The sequence below is a fragment of the Tachypleus tridentatus genome, chromosome 10 (assembly GCF_004210375.1).
Source record: "Tachypleus tridentatus isolate NWPU-2018 chromosome 10, ASM421037v1, whole genome shotgun sequence".
Classification (NCBI taxonomy): domain Eukaryota; kingdom Metazoa; phylum Arthropoda; class Merostomata; order Xiphosura; family Limulidae; genus Tachypleus; species Tachypleus tridentatus.
The window spans coordinates 146,250,966-146,277,247 of NC_134834.1; the positions used below are offsets into that span (position 1 = coordinate 146,250,966).

Genomic DNA, 26,282 nt, shown 5'->3' on the forward strand with positions numbered 1-26,282 from the left:
GACAGCAATTAACCAATTCGTGGACTACTATAACAGAATAGAGAGAATCGACCGTTACTTTTATATTGTACTAGTGGCTTCAAATTGCTGAGCGCATTTTACTTTATTATTTTCGTGGTAACAGGTTGTTAACCACGGAAAACCGGATGCATAGTTAAGCGTGAGAACCACGGGACCATATTAGAATCCGTTTCGAACGAAAATACGTTTGACTTCTTTCAGACGCTCCAGCATTCTGTTTATCCACGCATAAGTTGTCGACTCTAAAATGTTTGAGTTTGATTTCTTTCTATAAGCAAGGAAAACAAGAGAGAGGTTTAAGATACAGATTAATGGATCAAATACAGATTAACGTATCAAGACACAGTATTTTATTTCACCCACCATCATGCCCCAAGTTAAACAAAAAAACAAAACGCGGCATGGCTAACTAGTGAATCAAAATTTGCTGCAAAATGCACATCAGTTCTCTAAGTGTGATTAACCACTTTGGTTACAAACTTAGATGTTATTCCTTTTAGTGTCACACTTAATCTTTTTTGTTTTTGCTGCATCTCTTTTTTACATCCAAAGTATTTTTACTAGATTTCTGTAACCTTAATTATTGATGGAAAGTGAATGTATTTTAAAATAATTAAAATGTTTAACAGTTTTAGTTTGTTTCAAATTTTGCGAAAAGCTGCACGACGGCTATCTGCGCTAGTCGTCTCTAATTTTGCAGTGTAAGATTAGGTGGAAGGCAGCTAGTCATCACCACCCACAGCAAACTCTTGGGCTACTCTTTTATCAACGAATAGTTGGACTGACCGTAACTTTTTAACACCCCCACGGCTAAAAGGGCGAACATGTTTAGTGTTACGGGGATTCAAGCCCACGACCCTCAGATTACGAGTCGAGTGCCTTAACCACCTGGCCATGTCGGGGCCATTTAGTTTTGGTATAGCAATACTTGGATAAATACTATACACATCTACTAGTGCCTTTTTTTTTTGGTTAATTTGGATTTTCGTAATAGTTGAAAAATCCCTTTTTATATTACATTTTATTTCAGTTTAAACTGATAAACCAATATAAAAAAAACTCTGTGTGTATTATAAGGCAGATTAGATAAGTGTTCAAATTCAGTGAGATTTGTCAACACCTTTTCAGTTTTCAGCGAGGAAAATTCATTGAACATTACTAATATTAACCACTGGATTAACACTAGTCACTATACGTAGTTTGTTGCCCTATATGGTAGTTGAAAGTTCTAGCCCCTTGTCAGTTAACTATATTAATTTCATCCAGATTATGATTACAGTCACCAGTTTGCACCTTCTCTTTACACGTGTTTGTTCAACTCGCTCAAGAACTTTTCCTCTATCGGTAAGTCCTTAAATACGTCCCTCGCCTAAACTAGGGTTAATTAACGAACTTCAAAACATGCAATAATTCAAATTATCAAATGAAGTTAACCCGAAAGAAATTATGGTTTTATTGAATTAATTCCACATTTTATAGTTGTGTATATCTCAACTTTTCTTTGCCCTATTCCTATTTGCCTACTAAAGTAGAGAGCATGACTGTTATAAATTATTCAGAATCTACCAGATTAATTTCTTTTAATAAAACGACGCGAGTTTTAATCCAAGAGGAACTGGATATCAGCCGCTACCCCCGTTGCACCAAATATGTTCGCCTTTTCAGCCGTGGAGGCATTATGATGTGACGGTCAGTCCCACTATTCGTTGGTAAAAGAGTAGCCTAAGAGTGGGTGGTTATGACTAGCTGCCTTCCCGCTAGTCTTACACTGCTAAAGTAGCGACGGCTAGCGCAGATAGCCCCCGTGTAGCTTTGCGCGAAATTCAAAAACAAACAAACAAATTCAGCCGCTACATTAAGTTTTCTCACTTCCCTATTCTAAGCTATATGTACCACACGTATTTGTTGTTCCTTTTTTATTGTAGAGGTAAATAACAATTCTGATTAATTTATATTTAAGTAACTGACAAATGTTTTATAATTTATTAACTGTAAAATATGTCTACTCTGGTAATCTGTAATAAATATATTATTCATGCAAAGCCCATTCTTATTATCCATACAAATGTCCATTCAGATGATATATATAAAACCCACTCATCCAGATAAAAGTAGATTCAAACAACTGATATAAAACCCTTAATTAAAGTAAAGTACAAAACAACATTTCGACCTTCTTAAGTCATCTTTAGGCTGACAAAAAACAATTTGTCAACCTGAGAATGACCTTAGAAGGTCGAAATGTTGTTCTGTACTTTAATTAAAGTTTCAATACCCATACCAGCCGTCTCGAGAATATATTTTTACTTCAAGTGGGTTTTCGTCATCATGATATAAAACCCACTCATATGATCCAGATAATAGTCCTTTTTATTTAGCTTATATCAAGTCCACTCGTACTATCCAGATAAAAATCCATTCACATAGCTTATATAAAGCACACTTAATAATATTCAGGTAAAATAGTCCATTAATAAAACTTAGGTAAATCCCACTCGTGTGATCAAGATAAGAGTCCATTCACATAATGTATATAAATCTCACTCATATTTTCCAACTAGAGTCCATTCAGCAAACATATAAAGGTGAGTCAGATAATCTAGATAAGTCCATTCACGTAAACCACATAATAGCGAGTCAGATAGTCCAGAAATAGTCTGTAAGTTGGAGAATTTTGAAGGTAAGTGGAAAAGACATTACTTGAATGTTTTATACAGCCAACATTTAGGAAATTACGCAGGCAACATTCAGTGAAATGAATTAAGTTTGCATTAAAATCTATTTATTTCATTTATTAATGAGACTAAAACTTTATACGTGACAACAGATATAATAAAATTTTTTACATCATTTCTTAACGTTTCACAAGGGTTATCAAACTTTATCATAAAAACATGTGATTTTAATTTTCATTTTTTATCCTTGAAAGTGTTAAATCAGATCAGTTACGTTGATTCTCAGCAGCGAACTGTGAATACATTTTAATACCTAATTCCTTTTATCTTAAAATCATCACTATACAATGTTAATCCGGCTTCTTTTTTAACATTTTGCAGTGCCATCTGTTTTCTTTTTGTTCCTTTCGATGTGCACTGACACGGATCCTGAAAATAGAAAAACATACACAAATATATACAATAAATATACCGTACAACAGAAAAATGACTCCCCGAGTTCACTATAGTATCAATCACATTTGAGAAAAATAAATTAGATATCCTGTGAAATTAAGAAAATAAACATACATTGAGACGGTTTGTTCGCTCTGAATTTTTGCACAAAGCTACACGAGCCTAATTTAGAAGTGTCATCATCATCCACCGCCATTTTTTGCGCGATTATTTTACCATCGAATAGTGAGATTGACCGTCACATAATGACGCACCCACGATTGAAGGGTGTTTGGTGGGATAGGGGTTGGAACCCTCGACCCTTAGATTACGAGTTGAGTGCCGTAACCACCTGGCCATGGCGAGCCTTAGATTAAGGTGGCTTATATAAATTAAATATATATATCAGTCGCTAGGTTAAATTATTAATAGAAAAACAACAAATTAATGTGTACGCTTTTATACATCGTTACAAAAGTCGATATATTTATCCTCTAAAATAATAAATAAATAAAGTTTTTAATATTTAATATATCTAATTAAATTACGAAACGTCTTCAGGAACTTTTTACTTGAAATTCGATAGGCTTATTTGGATTTTTGTTTTCTTTCACACTGAAGGACTTCAAACGACTAAGTCTTTGTTAATTCGTTATCATTTCTGTCATGCAAATTTTAGTTTAATCTATCAATTCAAGTTTCCAAAGCAGCTCGTACAATTTTAAAGACTTATTTCGCTTCTTGTTATCTAACTTCCTGTGGCAATTAACGCTTGTAAAAAATTTTATTGAAATACTGCGAAAGTTAACGTTCTACCTAACGTGTAGACCTACTTGTTAGGACTATTTGTCCGCAACGTGCCGGTTATGTGACCAAAACCCGTCACCGAAAAACATTCTTCTGTTCAGCCGTTAGGAGTTTGTAACGTGACGACAAATCTCACTGTTTCTTGGTGAAGAGATGGATGTTGGTGGTGTTTACTAATTACATTAACACTTATCTATCACTTCAAAATTAAAGATGGCTGGTGCAGGTAGTTCTAAAGTTGTTTTGCGCAAAAGTAAAAGAAAAGAAAAAGAAACGAGTAAAAGCCTAACTTGCACCTAACCGTCCATGATCCAAAACACAGACCGAATCCTGATGAAGATGAAGGGAACTCGATAGAACTCTCAGACAGGTTCCTACATAACTCGTTTCAATATTATAAAAATATATTAATAAAAACGAATTGATTAGCAAACTACACGACGAAATAAATCCTATGTACTTCTACACTCTAAACATCACATATATATAATTTTCGGAACAAAAAGCGCTGGGCTAACTGGACTGGTTCGGCATGGTCAGGTGGTTAGGACGTTTGATTCGTAATATGAGGGTGGCGCGTTGGAATCCCCGTCACACCAAACATGCTCACCCTTTCAGCCGTGGAGGCGTTATTTAGTGAGGGTCAATCCCAGTATTCGTTGGTAAAAGAGTAGCCCAAGAGTTGGTGGTGGGTGGTGATGACTAGTTGCCTTTCCTCTAGTCTTACACTGCGAAATTAGGGATGGCTAGCACAGATAGCCCTCGTGTATCTTTACGCAAAATTCAAAAACAAAAAGAAGAAACAAACAAGCGAACTCAATTCTAGACGTAAGCGTAGCTCTGTTTTAAAAGGATTTCGTGTTTAAAAAATGGAATTGTGTGTGCACACGCGCATATTACTGCTAAGCGGAACTGTATTGTGAACACGGACTAACAGTGCGATCTTGCATAAGAAAAGCTAGTAAGAATATACACATTCATGCTATCGCATGAGTTGAACATGGCACGAAAAGTGTTTGGGAATTAAAACTGTGGATAGTGAACAAACTAAAGATACTATGAGAAACGTAGCAAGAGTTATTAACTAAGGTTCAATCACAGTGTAAACAAAATAACAATTCGTCTTATTATTCAAAATTCGAGAAAAGTAATGAACTTTTTCCATAATTTGGAATAAAATGAGAAAAGGACAATCGAAAGTTGTGTTTAACAACGAAGAATAAAAATGTCACAAAATAATTTGAAGTTGGAAGTGGGAATTAGTCTGTAAGAGTTACTTTTACACAGAAAAAACTTGGATCAAGGGACGAGCTAAAGCGTTGTGTGTGGTAGTTATACAACATATATAAAAGTTGGATCAGAGAACGAGCTAACATAGCGTTGTGTGTGGTAGTTATACAACACAGATGAAACGTGGATCAGGTGACGAGCTAACATAGCGTTACGTGTGGTAGTTATACAACATAGTGAAAACTTGGATCAGGTGACGAGCCAGTCTACATGACTTTATATATCAATGTATGAGGTCAGGTTGTTAAAGTATTTTATCAAATTCAGCCCTTTATTTAAAGTTATTACAATAAATTAAGTATGTAATTGTATTGTGGTTCGTGAAGTAACTCTTATTTTAATTCTAAAAGTTTGAAAACACAGTGTTAAATTAACTGTTTTAATTTTAATGTTAAAACTTTGATTAATTACAATGTCTGTTATATGTACCTTACCTTAGACTTCTTTACTTTGCAAGTCATCGTTGTAGTCCAGCACATGTAGCGTAACCAATCAACAACCACCATTACTGCTGCTACGCCAATCCCAATAAGCAAACAATAAAACACGCCTATCATACTCCATATGTCCAACTGCCTGTTGTTTGTTGCCTTGCTTCCTTTACCTGGCAGATCAAACAAACAATGATAAACTGGCTACATTTACAAGAAGAAGCAATCTAAAGTTCGGCTGTTCGATATTTAAGTCATCAAATGAAATAAGGTGAAAGACAGATTTAATTTTAGTTTTGTGTGCCAATAATTTTAAAGGAATCATTGCATAATCATATTTTTATGATGTAATAGAAGCTTTCAAAGCCTGTGTTATATTTTCTCCCTGAAATTCACGAATTTCAGTGTTTCATTTTAACCCGGACAACATATTACAACAAAGAACTATCAGGTATTAAGTTACCTGAGCTATTATGTGTTAAATCATTTGATCTATTAATAAGGGTTAGGTAGCCTAATCCATGAGGTGTTATTTTATCTAAGCAATAACTTGTTAGGCTATCTGGGTTATAATATGTGGAGTGGTGTGAATTACCAAGCGTTACGTTATCTGGTCTACCAAGTGTTACACTACATGAAATCACGTTATCTTCACTATCAAGTGTTAAGTCACGTGAGCTATACGGTGTTATATTATCTCATCCATCAGGTGTCACGTTATCCAAACTATTATTTATCTTACTTATCTGATACTAACGTTTGTTGGTTTACCAGAATGATCACTTTTACTTTGCTTCAACAAATAAGGTTTAGTTAATACCAAATCAAACAACACTCATTACTCAACTTACTGGTACGTTCTAGATGACGTTGGGGAGTCACCCACCCCTTCACGTACCATCAAACTAAGTACCGTTAGAAATAACAAATAAAGAGAATTATTTTAGAAGAGTTCATGACTTCGTGGAAAAACAACCTCTCACCACTTTGCAAAAACAACAAAAATCCTGGGTTCACCAGTGTAACCTGAAGGACAGTTTTACCTGAGTGTTTTCTTTATCTGTAACTTATCCTGTTATCTTACCTGGACTGCTACATATCCCAGCAAACCATCTACGATACAAAGTTTCAAAAAATCCTTCCTCCCTTAGGCTTAGTATTCCTAAACTGAAATGTTTCTCATAGGGTGAATTTTTTTGTAGGCCAAGACCATAGTTTTGCTGCGTGAAAAAAAAGAAATACAACAACCAAACAACACTTTAAAAAATACCAATATATTTAATTATCTTTAGTACTGAAACATATTTTATTAAACCTTTGTAAATGTGAATTTCGAAGGAAGATTTTCTTTGATTTCAAATAATCTTATAAACGCTTAGAGATACGAAGCTAGGACAAATTTGATGACGAAATCACAGTTTAAGTAAGTTAGATTTCCGAAAATATGATTACAAACTTATCTAAATGGTGAGAACGTGTCCCAGCTGTGCCCTTACCTTTCAACAGGTTTAATGAAACATTTCCTCGATGAACCCCTCACGAGATGTTCTCAATCGCTTGTCAAGCTAATGTGATTGTGCAGATGAGCAAAGAGATAATAAAGCAAATGATACTTTGGATACAAAGCTACACATACTCATACTAGCCGCCCTTATGTTTGAACTGATAGTCTAGCGATAAAAAACATTGTCAAAGCATCCACTGTCACTTAGGTTACTCTTGTATACAATGGGATATGATCGTCATCACTATAACGTACCCAAACTTCAAAGTTCGTATATTAACCCCTGGGTCATACTCGACCCTACGCCACTGCTACTATTATCATGTTTAGATAATTGTTTTGTGGAGTCCAAAATCCAAATCACCGAATATGTCGAAAGCATTTACAGTGGCTGAAAATCTTATATGTTTCTATTCTAGCAGAAAATTAGCGCAAAGGATAAAATGCGAAAAAACAAATCACATATTTCTTTGATAAAGTAAAGATGATAAGTGTTAAAACATTGTTGATTGTTTGAAATAGCTAGGATTTTCTCAGGAGAGTAATGTCTCTTGAAGAGACGACCGAAGACAATCTGTAGCCGAAGTATTATCTGGTTTCAGAAGAACTGTTATCTCACGTATAAACGCCCACATGCCAAGTGGCACGTTAGATATGGTTTCGATTTTGTTTCGAATTTCGCACAAAGCTATAGAGATCTGTCTACGTTAGCCTTCCCTACTTAAATAGTGAAAGCCTAGTCATCACGGCCCGGCATGGCCAGGTGGTTGAGGCACTCGACTTGCAATCCGACGATTGCGGGTTCGAATACCCGTCACACCAAACATGCTCGCTCTTTCAGCCGTGGGGGCGTTATAAAGTGAGGGTCAATCCCACTATTCATTGGTAAAAGAGTAGCCCAAGAGTTGGTGGTGGGTGGTGATGACTAGTTGCCTTCTCTCTAGTCTTGCACTACAAAATTAGGGACGGCTAGCGCAGATAGCCCTCATATAGTTTTGCACGAAAATTATTCAAAACATACCAAACCAAACTAGTAATCACCAAATCACCATCCACCGCCAACTCTTAAGCTATACTTTTGCCGATTAATAGTTGGATTGACCGTCACATTATAACGCTCCCACGGCTGCAAGGACGAACATGTTTGATGTGACGGGAATTTGAACTCAGGACCCTCAAATTACGAGTCATGCACCCTAACCACTTGTTCGTGCTGGGTAAATATAACACTAGAAACCGGGTTTCGATACCCATGTTGTAGTTTTATGCTTAACAAGAAACAAGGAAGCAAAACTCATTATTATAAAGGTATGATTACTTTTGTTGGGATCTGGAGAGGGGGGAAGAAATGAGTGCGTTGTGTAATGTGTTTGACAATATTGGCAAGATAGTACTGAAAATTGAACTTTGTATCGTGTACGATGTTTCACAATATTGGCAAGATAGTGCTGAAACTTAAACGTTGTATTGTTTACTAAGTTTGGTAATATTGGCAAGATAGTAACGAAAGCTAAACGTTGCATTCTGTTGGACAATATTAGCAAGATAGTACTGAAAATTGAACTTTGTATCGTGTACGATGTTTCACAATATTGGCAAGATAGTGCTGAAACTTAAACGTTGTATTGTTTACTAAGTTTGGTAATATTGGCAAGATAGTAACGAAAGCTAAACGTTGCATTCTGTTGGACAATATTAGCAAGATAGTACTGAAAATTGAACTTTGTATCGTGTACGATGTTTCACAATATTGGCAAGATAGTGCTGAAACTTAAACGTTGTATTGTTTACTAAGTTTGGTAATATTGGCAAGATAATAACGAAAGCTAAACGTTGCATTCTGTTGGACAATATTAGCAAGATAGTACCGAATGTTGAACGTTGCGCAGTGTAATGTGTTTGACAATATTGGCAAGATAGTACTGAAAATTGAACTTTGTATCGTGTACGATGTTTCACAATATTGGCAAGATAGTGCTGAAACTTAAACGTTGTATTGTTTACTAAGTTTGGTAATATTGGCAAGATAGTAACGAAAGCTAAACGTTGCATTCTGTTGGACAATATTAGCAAGATAGTACTGAAAATTGAACTTTGTATCGTGTACGATGTTTCACAATATTGGCAAGATAGTGCTGAAACTTAAACGTTGTATTGTTTACTAAGTTTGGTAATATTGGCAAGATAGTAACGAAAGCTAAACGTTGCATTTTGTTGGACAATATTAGCAAGATAGTACTGAAAATTGAACTTTGTATCGTGTACGATGTTTCACAATATTGGCAAGATAGTGCTGAAACTTAAACGTTGTATTGTTTACTAAGTTTGGTAATATTGGCAAGATAGTAACGAAAGCTAAACGTTGCATTCTGTTGGACAATATTAGCAAGATAGTACTGAAAATTGAACTTTGTATCGTGTACGATGTTTCACAATATTGGCAAGATAGTGCTGAAACTTAAACGTTGTATTGTTTACTAAGTTTGGTAATATTGGCAAGATAATAACGAAAGCTAAACGTTGCATTCTGTTGGACAATATTAGCAAGATAGTACCGAATGTTGAACGTTGCGCAGTGTAATGTGTTTGTCAGTATTGGCAAGATAGTACTAAAAGTTGAATGATGTATTGTGTACTGTGTTTGACAACATTGGTAAGATAGTACAGAAAGTTGAACGGTGTATTGTTTACTGTGTTTGACAACATTGGTAAGATAGTACAGAAAGTTGAACGGTGTATTGTTTACTGTGTTTGACAACATTGGTAAGATAGTACAGAAAGTTGAACGGTGTATTGTGTACTGTGTTTGACAACATTGGTAAGATAGTACAGAAAGTTGAACGGTGTATTGTGGAGTAGGTTTTGTTTTTTAACCTTCCAAAAATGTACAGAAAGAAAGTCTTATTGATTACCAAGATAATGATAAACGATGTGGTTTTATCATCGTGACAGACAACTTTTACCAACACGACATCTGTATATACTCTCCAATCTGAGAAACTGACGAATAATCACTATTACTTCACTTTATATTTTTCATTAAATAGTTTTTTTTCTTATTGCAATATTTTTGCGTAAGTTTTCGTTTGCATATTTAAATAAAGAATTTAATATAGACGTTAATTAATGTCCGTATTTTACGCCCTTGCTTTGGCATGTTTTTTTTTCTTTTGGTTATACTCGTACCTGAAATAAGCCATTCCCAACTGTGTTCATAAGGTTTGTTATGAATTCGACGTGATGGCTATCTGCGTTAGCCGTCCCTAACTTAGTAATGAAAGACTAGAGGGAAAGCAGCTAGTCATCACCACCAATTGTCAACTCTTGAGCTACTCTTTTACCGACGAATAGTTGAATTGACTGTAACATTACAACGCCCTTACGATTGAAAGGATGAGCATGTTTGGAGGGATGGGGACTGGAACCCTCGAACCTCAGATTGTGAGTCGAGCGCCCTAACCACCTGGCCATGCCGGGCCAATATAACACTAGCAACTGGATTTCGCTACTCATGGTAAGCAGAGCAGAGATAACTCATTGTGTAGATTTGTCCTTAACAATAAACAATGAAACAAAAATCACCGTCATTCATTGGGAAAGAAGATGGTTGGATATCAGCGTGTTCATAAGTGGCATGACAGTTGGAGCCAAGATAACAGGGTTGTACATTAAGAAATTGGTTAAGTTGATAAAAGTGTCTATCAAGACAGTTTCCGAACTCTTCTTGTTCGTTTCTCCAATTTCACACAAGACTTCACTAACCATCTATAATTTAGAAGTGATAGATCAGAGGGTTTGTATCTAGTCAATACATCTACCGCTAACTCTTGAGCTACTCCATTCGAATAATGGGATTGACTATCACATTATTAAAACCTAATGGTTGAAAGAGCGAGTATTTTCAGTGTTGGGATTCGAACCCTTAACTTTAGACTGTGAATCGAGTGTCTTAACCACCAGATCTCTATTTCTGGCCATAGGTGACATGTTCACTACTGAGGAAAACTCTGGGCACAAAAGAAATGGAAAACACATTAGATGAATTATGAGAAGTCACAGGCATGCAGCAGTCTCATCTGTGTGTTCATCATTTGACAGGATTACACGATAACTGCACAGGTATATTTTCAAGCCTCCAAATATACACTGCTGGCCAAAATCTTAAGGCTAATGAATATAAGGAAAAAATATGCATTTTGCGTTGTTACACTCAACCACTTATTTGAGTAGAGCTTTGAAAGATGAAAATTAGAAAAGAGAAAATAAAAAACTTTTTTTAGCATTTAATAGGGAAAATATAAACACTATGAAGTTAGCCTAAATACTAGCTGGTCAAAAGTTTAAGACCATACTGAAACGAAGCGTTAATCGGTAAACACGTAAAGAAATTTAGTCATTTGTGTTCAAGCATTAGCGTTTTCAACATCTCCCACTGGCATTTCCTGTGTTACATTGGGTAAAAACATGGCAAAGGCTAAAAAGTTGACAGAGTTTGAACGTGGCAGAATTGTCGAGCTGCAAAAGCAAGGTCTCTCTCAACTTGCAATCGCTGTTGAATTTGGGCGAAGTAAAACTGCTGTTGGAAATTTCTTGAAAGACCCTGAGGGATACGGAACGAGAATTACAAGTGGTCAGCCCAAGAAAGTTTCGCCGGTGTTCAGCAGGAGGATTCGACGGGTTGTCCGGCAAGACACCAGCCGATCGTCGAACCAGATTAAGGCCCTTACGGACGCAGAATGCAGCTCAAGAACAATAAGACCTCCTTCCACACCACGAAACAGCTCGGTTAAACTTTGTTGAGAAGCACCAATCATGGGACGTAAAGAAGTGGACAAAGGTTTTGTTCTCTGATGAGAAAAAATTTATCCTGGATTGTCCAGATGTCTTCCAACGTTTCTGGCATGATAAGGATATCCCACCGGAGACATTTTCTACACAATACAGTGGAGGAGGCTCCAACATGATCTGTGGTGCTTTCTCCTTCCATGAAACAATGGAGCTTCAGATTATACAGGGCGTCAAACAGCAGCAGGCTAAATTGGCATGTTGGAGAGAGCACCTTTATTGACTAAGGGCCCTCACTTGTGTGGAAATGACTGGATCTTTCAGCAGGACCACGCTGCAATCCACAAATACTCGCAGAGCAAAGGATTTTTTCATGGCGAATATTGTGATTCTTTTGGACTATACAGCGTGTTCGCTCGAACTGAACCCCATTGAAAATGTTTGGGGGTGGATAGCAATGGAAGTCCATAGAAATGGACGTCAATTCCAAACAGTGCATGATCTTCTTTAAGCCATCTTCACCACTTGGTATAACACTCCAGCCAGCCTTCTGCAAACGCTTATATCGACTATGCGAAAACGAATGTTTGAAGTTATTCGCAATGATTGTCGTGCAACTCACTACTGAGACCTCTTGTTGGGCATTTCCTACCCTGTTTAGGACATTTTTTTGGTATGGTCTTAAACTTTTGACCAGCTAGTATTTAAGCTAATTTCATAATGTTCACATTTTCCCTATTAAATGCTAAAAAAGTTTTTTATTTTTATTTTTCCTTTTCTTATTTTCGTCTTTCGAAGCTCTACTCAAATAAGTGGTTAAGTTTAACAACGCGAAATGCATATTTTTTCTTTATATTTATTGGCCTTAAGATTTTGGCCAGCAGTGTATATATAAGAAAGAATTTCATGTATTCTGAAGATTGTTGCTTCAAACTGTTTTGAACACAGGGCTTTGGTATGATAGAAACCTTATGAATCATTGAACTTTGATTGGCAACAGTTCATGCTACTGGGTGTAGTTCATATGGTATGGTTTGGGTCCTCTTATCCTATTGGCGAGCCAAAAGCATATTCAGAGTATGTAGAATCTATATATAGTGGCCAACCCAGTTCTCCATTTAATGTGATTTTTGCATCCAAATAATGATGTGTTTCAGGACGTCAATTTCACTATCCATTAAGTCCAAGAGTGATTGCATGAACATGAGATATGGTCTGACTGCCACAGTCTCCAGATGAAAATACAAGTAAGAACTTTGGAATATGCTAAAACTCTGTATTGGGTATTGCCTGCAACGTACCATTCTCTTTAATACAACTATTCTATGTTCTCCATGGAGAAATGATAACAAGTACTGTGTTTTATCATTTGTGGAATTAATTCTCTGTAGCGTTGCTCGCGTCATTCAGATCAGGTGTGTTCCAACCAAATACTGGATGACCTTTGTAATATTTTGACAAGTGATTGCATAAGATTATTGTTAACTAGTATCAAAGAATATAATAAGATTACAGAATAACTAAAACCCCTGTTATTAAATTCATGCAAAAGACTTATTTTTCGGGTATTTCTTGACTGAGGAAGTAGTACAATGGGTGTCAAGTATGGGTCTGCCATGCAGAAAAGAGAGAGTGCTGATGAAGAATTATAGTATAGACTAGTGTAATGTATTTAGATGTGATTTATATATTTAGTGATTACAAAGAAAAATAATTAAGACTTACTGCTCCAAACAACCGTCCAGTAGTTTCAATATTACAAGGTTCCTGTTCTGTGGCGAATGTCAAGATGGGAGAATCACCAATAAATGCAAACCGTCCTGAAGTTCCTGAAATGTTGGGAATCAATATACTTAGAGCTTCTTCTCTCTAATCCTCTCCATAAAATACAGAGAAAAGTAAGTTAACTTAAGTTTTAGATAATATTTCTGGTGGTAATACTTGTCGGTACATATACTGTTATTTCAAAACTTTCACGTGGCAACTTCTGCCTTTTACATTTTGCTCTAATTTACAAGTACAGTATTAACTTGCAATTAATATTGCAATTTGTTTTTCTTCTTTCCTCTGCGACCTGCGAGTGACCTGATAAACTAAAGATAGTACTGTGAAAACGAACATAAATTGAAGAGGAATGGATAAGCCAAAATTTGTGGGTTGGTAAAAGCTTTAAATCAGCAACCACCAGCTTCTTGTACATTAATATTTAAGCTGCTACTCTTTCTCAGCTTCACTAACTGTGGTGAAATCGTCACGTTTAACAGCGATATTGCTTCCTGCCAAGATGTTCTTGTTGCATTCCAAGGCTTTCTTCATGTGTGTTCTTTTATACCATAAACAACTATTTGGTGATGGAATCTAAATAATCTTTTTTTTTCATTGCCTCTCAGTGGCACAGCGGTATTTCTGATGAATTTCGACGTTAGAAACTGGGTTTTCATACCCGTGTTGGGCAGAGCACAGATAGACCGCTGTGTTGCTAATTGCTTTATTTGAAACAAACAAAGAAACCTTCTTTCAGTCAGAATACGTGAGTTTATAAGTGCCAAATGACTGTTTGCCCTCAGGTTGTTTGTTTGTATTGAATTTTGTAACGAATAGTAAGATTGACAGTAACATTATAACGCCCCCACGGCTGGGAGGGCGAGCATGTTTGGCGCGACGGGGATGCGAACCCTCGACCCTTAGATTACGAGTCGCACGCCTTAACACGCTTGGCCATGCCGGGCCCAACAAGTTAGGCAAAAGCTACTGATAATATAAATCAGTTGGAGGATGGCATGTAACAGAATATTTTTTATGCTAAATTATGCGATGCTATCAGAAAATCATCTGTTTTAGAAGGGCATGTAATAAGTACTTTCACGACAAAAAAAGTTGTGTTCAGTTCGATGATTTAGACATTTGAATAATAATGCAAAATATGCAGATCCGTAGGACCATGCAGAAAGATATGTGCAATAAGTCGTAGCTAAAACGTGGTACGAAAGCTGCAGCACCTAATAATAGTTAATAATTCACAAACATAAGGGCTAGTGTTAAAAGCTGTTTTCGTAACAGGTGGTGTTATCGTCGTAACCAAGAAGGATTTCCGTTACGAAAAGCGACGCAAGTCATGTGTAAAGAAGATGCTTCCGTGGCATTTCCGTTCAACTTTTTCATACCTTAACTGGTTGAATAATGAAACTGTAACGACGTGGTGAGGCTCCAAAACCATTTTAATATAACGTATTCTTTCTAAATACATATATAGAATATGCATTAGAAAGTTCTTTGCAAAATCCATTGTAAGTCCCAGTCGTCACCTTAGAGTCATAACGTATATTGCGTTCATTTCATTTCTACTTCAGGAATTACAAGAACTTTTAATGGTAATATCCTTTCAACAAGATGGCTGCAGACAATGAAAGGCAGTAGAGGTGGAGAAGTTGTGAGTGTAAGCACTCAGCTCCATACCTTTTTTTCCATGGTAGCTGACTAGTTTAACATCAGCGTTCAGATTTTGTCTGGTAAAAGGGTTATCCATAACGCATTTGAGAGTTATTATTACAGACAATATCCGTTATCACAGGTCACAACTGGGATTAATAATGGATTTAGCAAAACACTTCTTATTGGTTATTTCATATTAAGTTCGTTATTACTTCAAAGTGCTGATTTTAATCGTCTATTAACAATTAATATAATTAGCAATATTGGCACTATTTATTTCATTGTGTATGTATACACATGTATATATACATGTATGTATACATAGTAGAATTTGTGAAAACATTTCCTATGTGAATGAAGTGATTGTTGATATTATATATTGTTGAAGCTATATGAATGAAGTGATTGTTGATATTATATATTGTTGAAGCTATATGAATGAAGTGATTGTTGATATTATCAATAAATAATACGAGACTATTCAGAAGATAAAATACTACCAAATCTGAGTAGAATAAAATCTCGCTATTTACACCTAGATGGGTACTCAAACTATGTGCTCTACATGACACACTTAGATATACGTGTAGCTGCCTTCTAGAAAATAACTTCCATTTAGGTTCAGCTTTCCTTTTCGAAGAAGGATATTATGAGCAGGTGGTCTTGTCGCTGAGCAACAAGCGTTATTTTTAGTAAGCAAATTATATTCTGCCACTACTTTTTTACAGTTGCTAGTCAGCAGTTTATATTAATTCTATCAATGATGTTTAACTACAGTTTTGTTGCCACTTGTATCTCCTGTTTAGACCAACAAGTACTTTATTTAACAACAAAGAAATTTTATTATTGTTTACTTACCACGGGGAACATTAAATGAGCCTCGGACTTTTCTAATACCTTCGTGAAAAGAAGCAACTAAACTATTCATCTTCTTCATCTTCTGAAAGGCTTCTCGATAAAGCGCCATCTCGTGCTTTTCAAAGAAATCAACAACACTGCTGTTTTCTGCGCAGCCATACTCCATTTTGGAGTCACGCACGAGTTCCTCGAGCGACGACACTTCTGTAGATGTACATAAACATATAATTGTTAGAAAGCGTTGCGAACGCGTGCAACTCAAGAACAAAATTTATGTTCTATTTCCTCCTAAAGCGACAGAGAAAAATGTTTTACCTTTATCTGACCTCTCCACTGTCATCACGGAAGCTAGCTTGGCTGTGTAAGCTGACACAAGTACTGTTGTAGATATCCACCAAACAGCAAGGGTAATACGGGTGGGAAACAGAAGTCTTCCAGGATCAATACTCTGTTGATAGCAATAGTAAATCAACCAACGGTTAAATATTGACATGCAATTTTATTTTAATATTTGTTTTGGAAAAAAAAACTTATGACTCATAGAATTAACACATATTCCAACAAGATTACCGAATCTCAAATACCTCAAGTTTTCATTTTATTTTTAACTCCGTTCCTTTAAAGAAAAATTAAATAAATATATTCAAAGATAGACAAGGTGAATACTTGTGTTATATTCTGTTAATCTCAGCTACTATTAATAAGAAATAGGTTCTTATACCAACCGCTCACTTCTGTACAAAAGCCACACGCACACTTAAAGCGATAGTGCTAGAACGTGTTGTTTTAGTAGCTTCTAAATGACGTAGTACAGACTGTTTGACCAACCTGTTTTTTTAGTAAACTTTAATTATGTAAAACGAAGGAATAATTTGTTTCAGTAAGTGTTTTCGAATGTTCCTTCCCTCTGACTGCTTCCCTATGTTATATTCGTAACGTTATTCTAACATATTTCCAGTTACTCATCACATTAACTTAATTATTATAACCAAACATACTTTTACCTGATTCACTAACGAAGAAAACCCCAGCCACAGGGCATGAAATATTCCCATTGGAGCAACGTTTGGCTCTTGACGTATAGCGCAATGTTTGCGATGGTCTTTCAACAGTCGTCGACGTTGAACGCCCTCTGGTGTACAGTTGCTACATATTACAAGAACCAGAGATGTAACACACAACGCCACTAATATTACTGCCCATAGCAAGGGTTCAAAGGGTGAAAGAAATGCGAAAACATCTTTCTGGACTGCAGAATTGTAACGAGGTATCAGAATGGTTAGTCCAAGGTCGAAAAAAGGTTTTGTGAACGAAATAACTTGTTGACGTTCAAAGTTTATTGTAAAGGCTCCAAGTCCAAGATCTGCTTTCTACAAAGAAAACCAAAGAGTAGTTCAAAACATCAAAATGTTAAAATGTCTTTAACTTTTTTGGATATCTCATGCTTATATATTCATCGATTATTGTTTCTTGTTTACACATTTGTTTGTGATAGGAAACGACTTTTAGACAAACCCTTCATTCACTCAACACTTTAACTGTGACATATAGAAACTTAGACAAACCATTCATTCACTTAACACCCTGATTGTGACATATAGAAACTTAGACAATCCATTCATTCACTTAACACCCTGATTGTGACATATAGAAACTTAGACAAACAATTCATTCACTTAACACCCTGATTGTGACATATAGAAACTTAGACAATCCATTCATTCACTTAACATCCTGATTGTGACATACAGAAACTTAGACAAACCATTCATTCACTTAACACCCTGATTGTGACATATAGAAACTTAGACAATTCATTCATTCACTTAACACCCTGATTGTGACATATAGAAACTTAGACAAACCATTCATTCACTTAACACCCTGATTGTGACATATAGAAACTTAGACAAACCCTTCATTCACTCATAATCTTAATTGTGACATACAGAAACGTAGAAAACCCTTCGACATTACTTCATTCACACGCCAAATCCCCAAGTGGCATAGCAGAATGTCTACGGACTTACACTGTTAAAAATCAAGGTTTCAATAACTACAAACAAATATGCATCATTCATTCGGCATTTTAGTTGTGATGGACAGAAGCTCAGACAAACTATTAAATGCTGTTTTATTCACTCAACATTTGACTTGTAAAATCAGGAGATATTTCATCGTCAGTAACGTTTACTTGAAGTATTCTTACTGTTATACAATTAATTATCTGTCTTATTTCGTCCTTCTATTATATAATGCCTTTATTGTTTTCTACTGAACAGTTATTTCTCGTGTTTCGTCCTTCTATTAAATAATGCATTTATTGTTTAGTAATGAACAAATATCAGTTTTGTTTTGTCCTTACGTTATGTTTTTGTCGTGGTTTTGTAATGAACAGTTGTCAGTCTTGTTTCGCCCTTCTATGAAATTATGTCTATTGTTTTTTAATGAACAGTCATCTCTCTTGTTTCGTCCTTCTATTAAATAATGTCTTTATTGTTTTCTAATGAACAATTATCTTGTGTTTCATCCTTCTATTAAATTACATCTTTATTGTTTTGTAATGAACAATCATCTCTCATGTTTCGTCCTTCTATTAAATTATGTCTTTATTGTTTTCTAAACAACAGTTCTTAATATTATAAAAATTATATTGTTTGATCCATATACTTTTAGATTAAAATCTCTTCCTCTCGAATGGTGTTCATAACAATAAAAAACTATAAAATAAAATTTAACTGCGAGAACCATACTGGACGTTTTTTGCGAAAATAAGATTGTTTGTTTTTTGGAATTTCGCACAAAGCTACTCGAGGGCTATCTGTGCTAGCCGTCCCTAATTTAGCAGTGTAAGACTAGAGGAAAGGCAGCTAGTCATCACCACCCACCGCCAACTCTTGGGCTACTCTTTACCAACGAATAGTGGGATTGACCGTCACATTATAACGCCCCCACGGCTGGGAGGGCGAGCATGTTTGGCGCGACTCGGGCGCGAACCCGCGACCCTCAGACTATGAAGCGCACACCTTAACGCGCTAGGCCATGCCGGGCCCGCGAAAATAAGAAATATGTGGGGGCTGACATTATATATATATATATATATATACACACTATGGTGCGTGCTATTTTTACCATATAACAAATACTCAGTGAAAGCTTATTGTTTAAGTCTCTTAGTGTCTCCAACTGGTGATTTTCAGCCTCAATGTTTAGGCCTTATTGACCAAAATACGGTGTTTGATCCCTACAGAAGGCACAACACAGCTAGTTCTTATGCAACCTTATGCTTTATAAAATGTCTCAACTTTGAGTCCCCTCCTCCTTCTAGTGACTCAAAGGTGAGTTTGTGGGCTTATACCAATAAAATTCGATTTCGATTCCTACGGTGAGGATTGCTAAATGTGCAACTTTGCGCTTAAAAACGGAAAACAAAAGCATCACTTGTTTTCCATCTATCGAAAAATCATACGCGGACCTCGCTGAGGTTAACTTACGTCTTCCATCAGTTCTTTGACGATCCCGTCCCACGATCCAGTCTGGGGATCTTGACGACCGTAAGTGGCCCTTAGCGACACAGTGAACCGAAAGCTTAACATTTCTTGTAATCTCAACAGTAGGTCTATACAATACCCAGTGTAGCGAAGGCTGTTCGGATCATCAGGTTTGTAATCCGGGTTGTCCACGACGAAAGGAGCATCCTGAGAACAATATAGGTCCATAATTTTATCTTTCTTACGCTTATAATTCATTACCTTAATAGCGTACTATAATTAAAGTTTAGGAATAGGCTTAGCACACAGTAATAAAACAAAGACAGAAGAACGATAGACTGAAAAAATAAAAATAACTTTATACAAACAGATTAAAGTACAGAAAGTAAATATATACAGAAGGATAGTATCAAAGATTATATAAAGGAAAATGAACCGCGAGAAAGAAAATCGAACACCGAACACAGAAGACGCACCTTTACTGTCACTACACGGAGAGACATGTTAGACAAATCGTAGATACTGTCAACGGGTGGATTTAGGGTATTTCCTGGAAAGACAGCTTTAGAAGAAAGTTCTAACTCTGAAGACATGTTTCCCAATTTCCACGTTCCAATCTGAAACGATATACGTTGAAACAATACATTTCTTTCACTAATTTTGTTCGTAGACATCATAAAATAATATGTCTGAATGTTCAACTCTGTTTGTTGGTGTTAAAGAATATTTATGAATTGTTGATTTTGGTTAATTTTATTCGTGGGTATTATTAACATGTCTGATTGACTGACTTTGGCTATTTCTGTTTGTGGGCATTATAAAAGAACTTACCCGAATGGTTAATTCTTTTCATGGGTATCAAAGAACATGTCTGAATGGTTTAATTTGAGAAATTCTGTTTGGGAGTACTATTAAAGAACGTACCTGAATGGTTGATTTGGCTAACTCTGTTAGAATTATTAGAGAATATATTTGAATAATTGTTTTTAGCTAATTCTATTAGTACTGTAAATAACATGTCTGAAGTGTTGATTCAAGATGGACGTTTATTGGTCAGCTATTACAAAGGAAGCTATAACAGCGAACTTCCATGTTGCGAAAGTTTGAGAAAAAGTATTTGGTCTTCTCCGTTACTGTAGTTAATACATTAGTCTTCGTTGTTACTTAGAAAAACATAAAAAATAAACCAGCAACTCCTGTAACGTCTTCACTGACCGAAGATTGATAGCGAGAATGAATGTTCTAAGCAAAAAGTACTCCTTCGAGAATCAGGTTTTTAATATTCTACTGAATTCTTTGCTGCTGTCTTACCTTGATAAATCTTTGAGGGATCAGGTTTTTGATATCATGCTGAATTCTGTTGCTGCTGTCTTACCTTATTAAATCCTTCGGAGGAGGGGTAGGCTTTGAATACCGTACTGAATTCTGTTGCCACTTTCATACATTGATGAATCTTTGAGGACTCAGGTTCTTAATATCACACTGAATTTTGTTACTGTTGTCTTATTTTGATGAATCCTTCTAAGGGGGGTCAGGTTTTGAATACCATACTGAATTCTGTTGCCACTGTCCTACCTTGATGAATCCTTGAGAGATGAGGTTCTCAATATCATACTGAATCGTAGTATGGAATCCGTATTTCGTAAAAGTCAGATGTCCTAAAGTTCCTTGAACTCCTTTCAATTCCTTGATGTACTGAAATAGCAGCTCCCCCTGTGGCCAAATTTGTAATAACTCGCTGGCACAGAAATTCGGAGGGAAAGATGGTGGCTTCAACAAATTGCCCTCTTGTAAATACATATGAAGTCCTTGAGCAACGGCAAGAACAGCATCGTATACACGTGCAGCTGTTATCTGTGGTGTAAAAGATACACAAGGTATTAGAAGAGTTATGGAGTTATCAAATATCAACAAATTTACATTATCAGGTTCATGTTGAAAAAATTTATCTTTGATAGAAAAACAAAATTTCAGCCAGAGGTGTCGCAATGTAATTAAAACATTCAGAGAAGAAACATTTTCTAGCTTTAAACCTCTTCTTCGATTACAAAGACTATAGCTTCTCCTCCCCTCACAACTTTCCTGATAAATGCAGTTTTGGTTTTGTTATTTTCTGCCATGAATTGAATACTTTAATATTTCTACCTGTTTTCACGTCAAGACCTTATGTCGTTGATAAGTGTAAGAATAGTTAAGTCGACCGTTTTTCCTTCCAGATAATATTCGTCAGAATGATACTATACTAAATTAAAGTCAGTTATTACAATTTTGTTCTTATCAATTATAAGACATACTGGTACAGTTTTTACATATAAAGATTATGTGTTGCGTGACTCAGATAATCGATTTGTTTTCACTGTTCACTACAGGTGTAAATTGCATGGAATATTTACGCATAGCTGTATCCCTAATTTTCAGCTTATAGACAAGAAGCAAGCTAACTCGTCAATAGCACTAACACTCATTCTTATAATACTGACATAGCCACCAATTGTAGAGAGCGTTTTCTCGGCAACAGACATGAACTCTAAACCTTCATTTTTAAAGAGCAAGGTAACCACTAGGCCATGTCTGGTTCCACTCAATGAAAAACTGACGAATAAAATTTTCTGAGACCACTTACTGTACTTGTAAAATAGTTAAGAAATGCTTTGGTTTGTTTTGAATTTCGCGCAAAGCTACACGAGGGCTATTTGCGCTAGCCGTCCCTAATTTAGCAGTGTAAGATTAGAAGGAAGGGAGCTAGTCATCACCACCCACCGCCAACTCTTGGGCTACTCTTTTACCAACAAAACACACGATAATACCCACACATGTTGCGCGATACAAAATCTGGCTTTTCAGCTGTATAAACCATTTGCTCCACGGTTTTTGTGAGTTGTATCGAAAGAGATGGGCGAGGGACTGAACGAAGTTACTTACGACTGTAATGTGATAAGTGCAGTATGTATTTGAAGTTGGACTCTTACAATATTTTGTACAATTGAAATACGGTCTGGCCAACCTTTTTTTTTTTTTTTGGAGCTTTTGAAATAGATTTACGAGCTCTTTATCAGAGTATTTTTGTTGTTGTTACAATAACTAAAATACTATAAACTGTGACACTTCTATTAGCCCACTAAATCACCCGAACTTGAATTCATTGACTCGTGTGCTAGATGTTAAAATATTCGAAAATTATGTCATGGAACTAAATGCATCCTTTGATATGTAAATCACGAGTTTGATTGGTGAACAGTTCTGTGAAAGCTTGGACACTTTCCGTTTTCTCTGTTCTCTTAATCTACTGCGTCAAGTGTTTTAAGTCAAAAGAAATAAATTTCCATTGAAATAAAGCGTGTGTGTGTATGTTTTCTTATAACAAAGCCAAATCGGGTTAGCTGCTGAAATAAAGCGACCAGTAAGAAACGTTGTTTCATTCACTGAAATATATTAGCCAACGAAATACACTAAACTTACCAAAGGTTCGTCTGAGGCACTTTTTAACGATTTTGTGAGCCTCTCCCTTAGGAAAAGGAACTGGTCATTTTCGTCAGTTGAAGGCAACGTTCCCAGCAGGCCTTGCATATAATTGGGAATATGGCCGTATGTATCGGTTACTGCCCGTCCACCCTGTAAGGTTCGAATACTTACAATAGGTATAACTCATGATGTGACTTACAACAAAATGTATTTGTTTTTCTCACTTTACATTTCCAATTGTTGAGAGTATCTAAAAGGTGTGCTTCAGCTTTAGATTAAAGTGAGTTCGTGTTTAGATAAATATATTTCAAGATCAACTTCTTTACTTTGTAACAATGGCGATGCTCAGTTAGACTTGGTTTAATGATGGAAGAGGAAAGACTAGAAACACATTGTACGTGTAGCAGTATCGTTTTGACGATTATCTGTCTTTTATTTTTCTCCAGAAAGGTAACTTTCTTGTGTAAAACATTATATTTAAAGCTGAATATACGCAATTGAAAGTTCAATAATTATAACGAACACTTATTGATCAGGCTACGGTTAAGATGCTCGACTCGCACTGTAATGTGTGGGTTGTGGGATTGAGGCTTTTTATCGAACATTCTCGTTCTTTCAGTAGTACATATATTATAATGTGATAATCACTCACAATATTCGTTGGTAAAAGCGTAGCTTAAGAGTTGCCGGTCTGCTCATTATTTAGACTTCCTCTTGTCTTTAACTTCAAAATTATGGGGGCTTGGGTTCGAATCCTCGTCATACCAAACATGCTCGCCCTTTCAGCCATGGAGGCGTTATAAAGTTACGGTCAATCCCACTATTCGTTGGTAAAAGATTAGCCCAAGATTTGGCGATGGGTGGTGATGACTAGTTGCCTTCCCTCTAGTCTTACACTGCAAAATTAGGAACGGCTAGCGCAAATTGCCCTCGTGTAGCTTTGCGCGAAATTCAAAAAAACAAACAAACAAAAATAGGGACTGCTAGTTCACACATAGCCTTCGAGTAGCTTTTTGTGAAATTTTACAAAACAATTATTCTGCGAAAACACTACCATAACACACGAGGCTCTCGTGTTTGATTCCCTTTCATTACGGGTTGGGTCGAATTCACTCAGCTCATAACCACGAAGTTATCCATGATTTTTGATGATATAAGCATATGTTTACAAAATTCTGCAGGTTATTAGAAAATATTACAAGGCCTTAGTACAAAATATATCAGGTTTTTAAATTAAATATTAAAATATTTTTATTAAAGATTCGTAATTTTTTTCTTTCAGAATATTGACTAGGCAACATAAAGAGTAATTTTGATTTTAAGATTAAAAATACTTTTATGCATTAATATGTGTTTTCTTATACCAAAGCCAATACGGGCTATTTACTGTGTCCACAGAGGGAATCGAATTTCCTGATTTTAATCCGAAGGTTTACCACTATCCGAGCGGGAGACTTTATGCATGAGAAAAATTTTTAAATTTCACATGTTTTGCTTGTCGTATCCGTCAACTTCTGATGTCTTTACTTGAAAGAAATATTGTTAAAATCTACCACAAGAGTCATTTACAACTTACTTAAACTTTAAAATTGCCAATAAAAAGTCACCTGAATGAAAAATATACACGTAAAGCAGTGACAACCTACACAGTTTAAAATTGTCTTGTATAATCTTTTAAGCGCAACAATCTTACCCCTGGTAATAGTTTGTCCATAAATTTATATCCAACCCATGATATACTTGTTCCATAAGTATATAAAAAAAAAATTAAAGACAAAAGGTCTTTCCATAAAAGGCTCGGCATGGCCACGTGGTTAAGGCACTCGACTCGTAATCCGAGGATCGCGGGTTCGAATCCCCGTCGCACCAAACATGCTCGCCCTTTCAGCCATGGGGGCGTTATAATGTGACAGTCAATCCCATTATTTCTTGGTAAAAGAGTAGCCCAAGAGTTGGCGGTGGGTGATGATGACTAGTTGCCTTCCCTCTAGTCTTACACTGCTAGATTAGGGACCGCTAGCGCAGATAGCCCTCGTGTAGCTTTGCGCGAAATTCAAACCAAACCTTTCCATAAAACTGTGACAAAGAAAACCAACAATTTGTAATGTACAGATTGTAATTGAATAAAAAGTATTTATTTCATTAATAATGAAAATATATTTTTATGTACCAATAAAAACAAATGCTGGCAGTAACTGTGTAATGTCAATAAAAGAAAATAATTTACGTAATTATCAAATAAGGGGAGTTTACAACCTCATTTCATAAAAAATTTGTAATTAACTCAGACATTAAACTGAACAGTATCTTTATAAAATGGAAAGTAAGCTGTCTGATACTTTAGACGCATCCCTCATCACTTTGTATTCAATTAATCACTTTTGTTTCTCGTGCTAACAATAATACATTTTCAAACGTTAACTTACGTTATTGGTGATTCCTTCCGTGACTAGCCACGCCCATCCCTTTCTGAGCATGCCTAGTTCGTCTGCTTGACGTAAAACTGGCCTGGCATATTGGGAAAGACAGTGTAGGACTATGACTCTAACGTGTTGATTCTTGAAAATAATACACATATATAATAAGATTCCTGAAACAAAATAGTTTTTAATTTGAAAACACAACACCAAAAAGAGTATCTAAGAGTTTAGCTACGAAACCGATGCATCATTATGGAAGTATAAATATACCTAACATCCATTAAATCTGATAGGATTCATAAATGGTGTGTTACATTCTAAGAGATATTCCATTTGGATTTATTTTCAATTATTAAGTATTTTACAAGCTTTCAAATACTTTAGAAATATTCCGTTGGAAATAATATGTGCGTCTTAATAGGAGATAAGAGGGAATCCTCAATAGCTGCGGCTCTGGTAATTCTTTTAGGCAGGATTAGAGTAAATTAGTGTGTAATACATTTGCTTTCCATTTAATTAGCTATGCGTTTGCGCACCAGCAATATCAAGCGTGAGGGTATGCGTATACCCGATTTGATTTTATTACTCATCCGGGTCTCTACCAGCCTTCCCTCAAGTTTAAATTATTTTAAGCAGTATTATATTAAAGTATTCTATGATATCTTTGACGT

The 26,282-nt window shown here is 35.9% G+C and overlaps 1 protein-coding gene across 1 annotated transcript; it reads right to left on the reverse strand.

Moving 5' to 3' along the window:
* Window positions 1–2,378: 2,378 nt before the first annotated feature.
* LOC143228234 (glutamate receptor ionotropic, kainate 2-like) lies at window positions 2,379–25,766 on the reverse strand. Its single transcript, XM_076459527.1, has 12 exons — window positions 25,618–25,766; window positions 23,189–23,341; window positions 21,305–21,583; window positions 20,206–20,346; window positions 19,733–19,936; window positions 17,243–17,608; window positions 16,554–16,686; window positions 16,239–16,442; window positions 13,674–13,777; window positions 6,744–6,879; window positions 5,663–5,832; window positions 2,379–3,125 (listed from the first exon to the last, which is right to left on the reverse strand). The coding sequence occupies exons 1-12, from the start codon at window positions 25,666–25,668 to the stop codon at window positions 3,003–3,005; spliced, it is 2,064 nt and encodes a 687-aa protein (XP_076315642.1). The 5' UTR covers window positions 25,669–25,766; the 3' UTR covers window positions 2,379–3,002.
* Window positions 25,767–26,282: the final 516 nt, after the last annotated feature.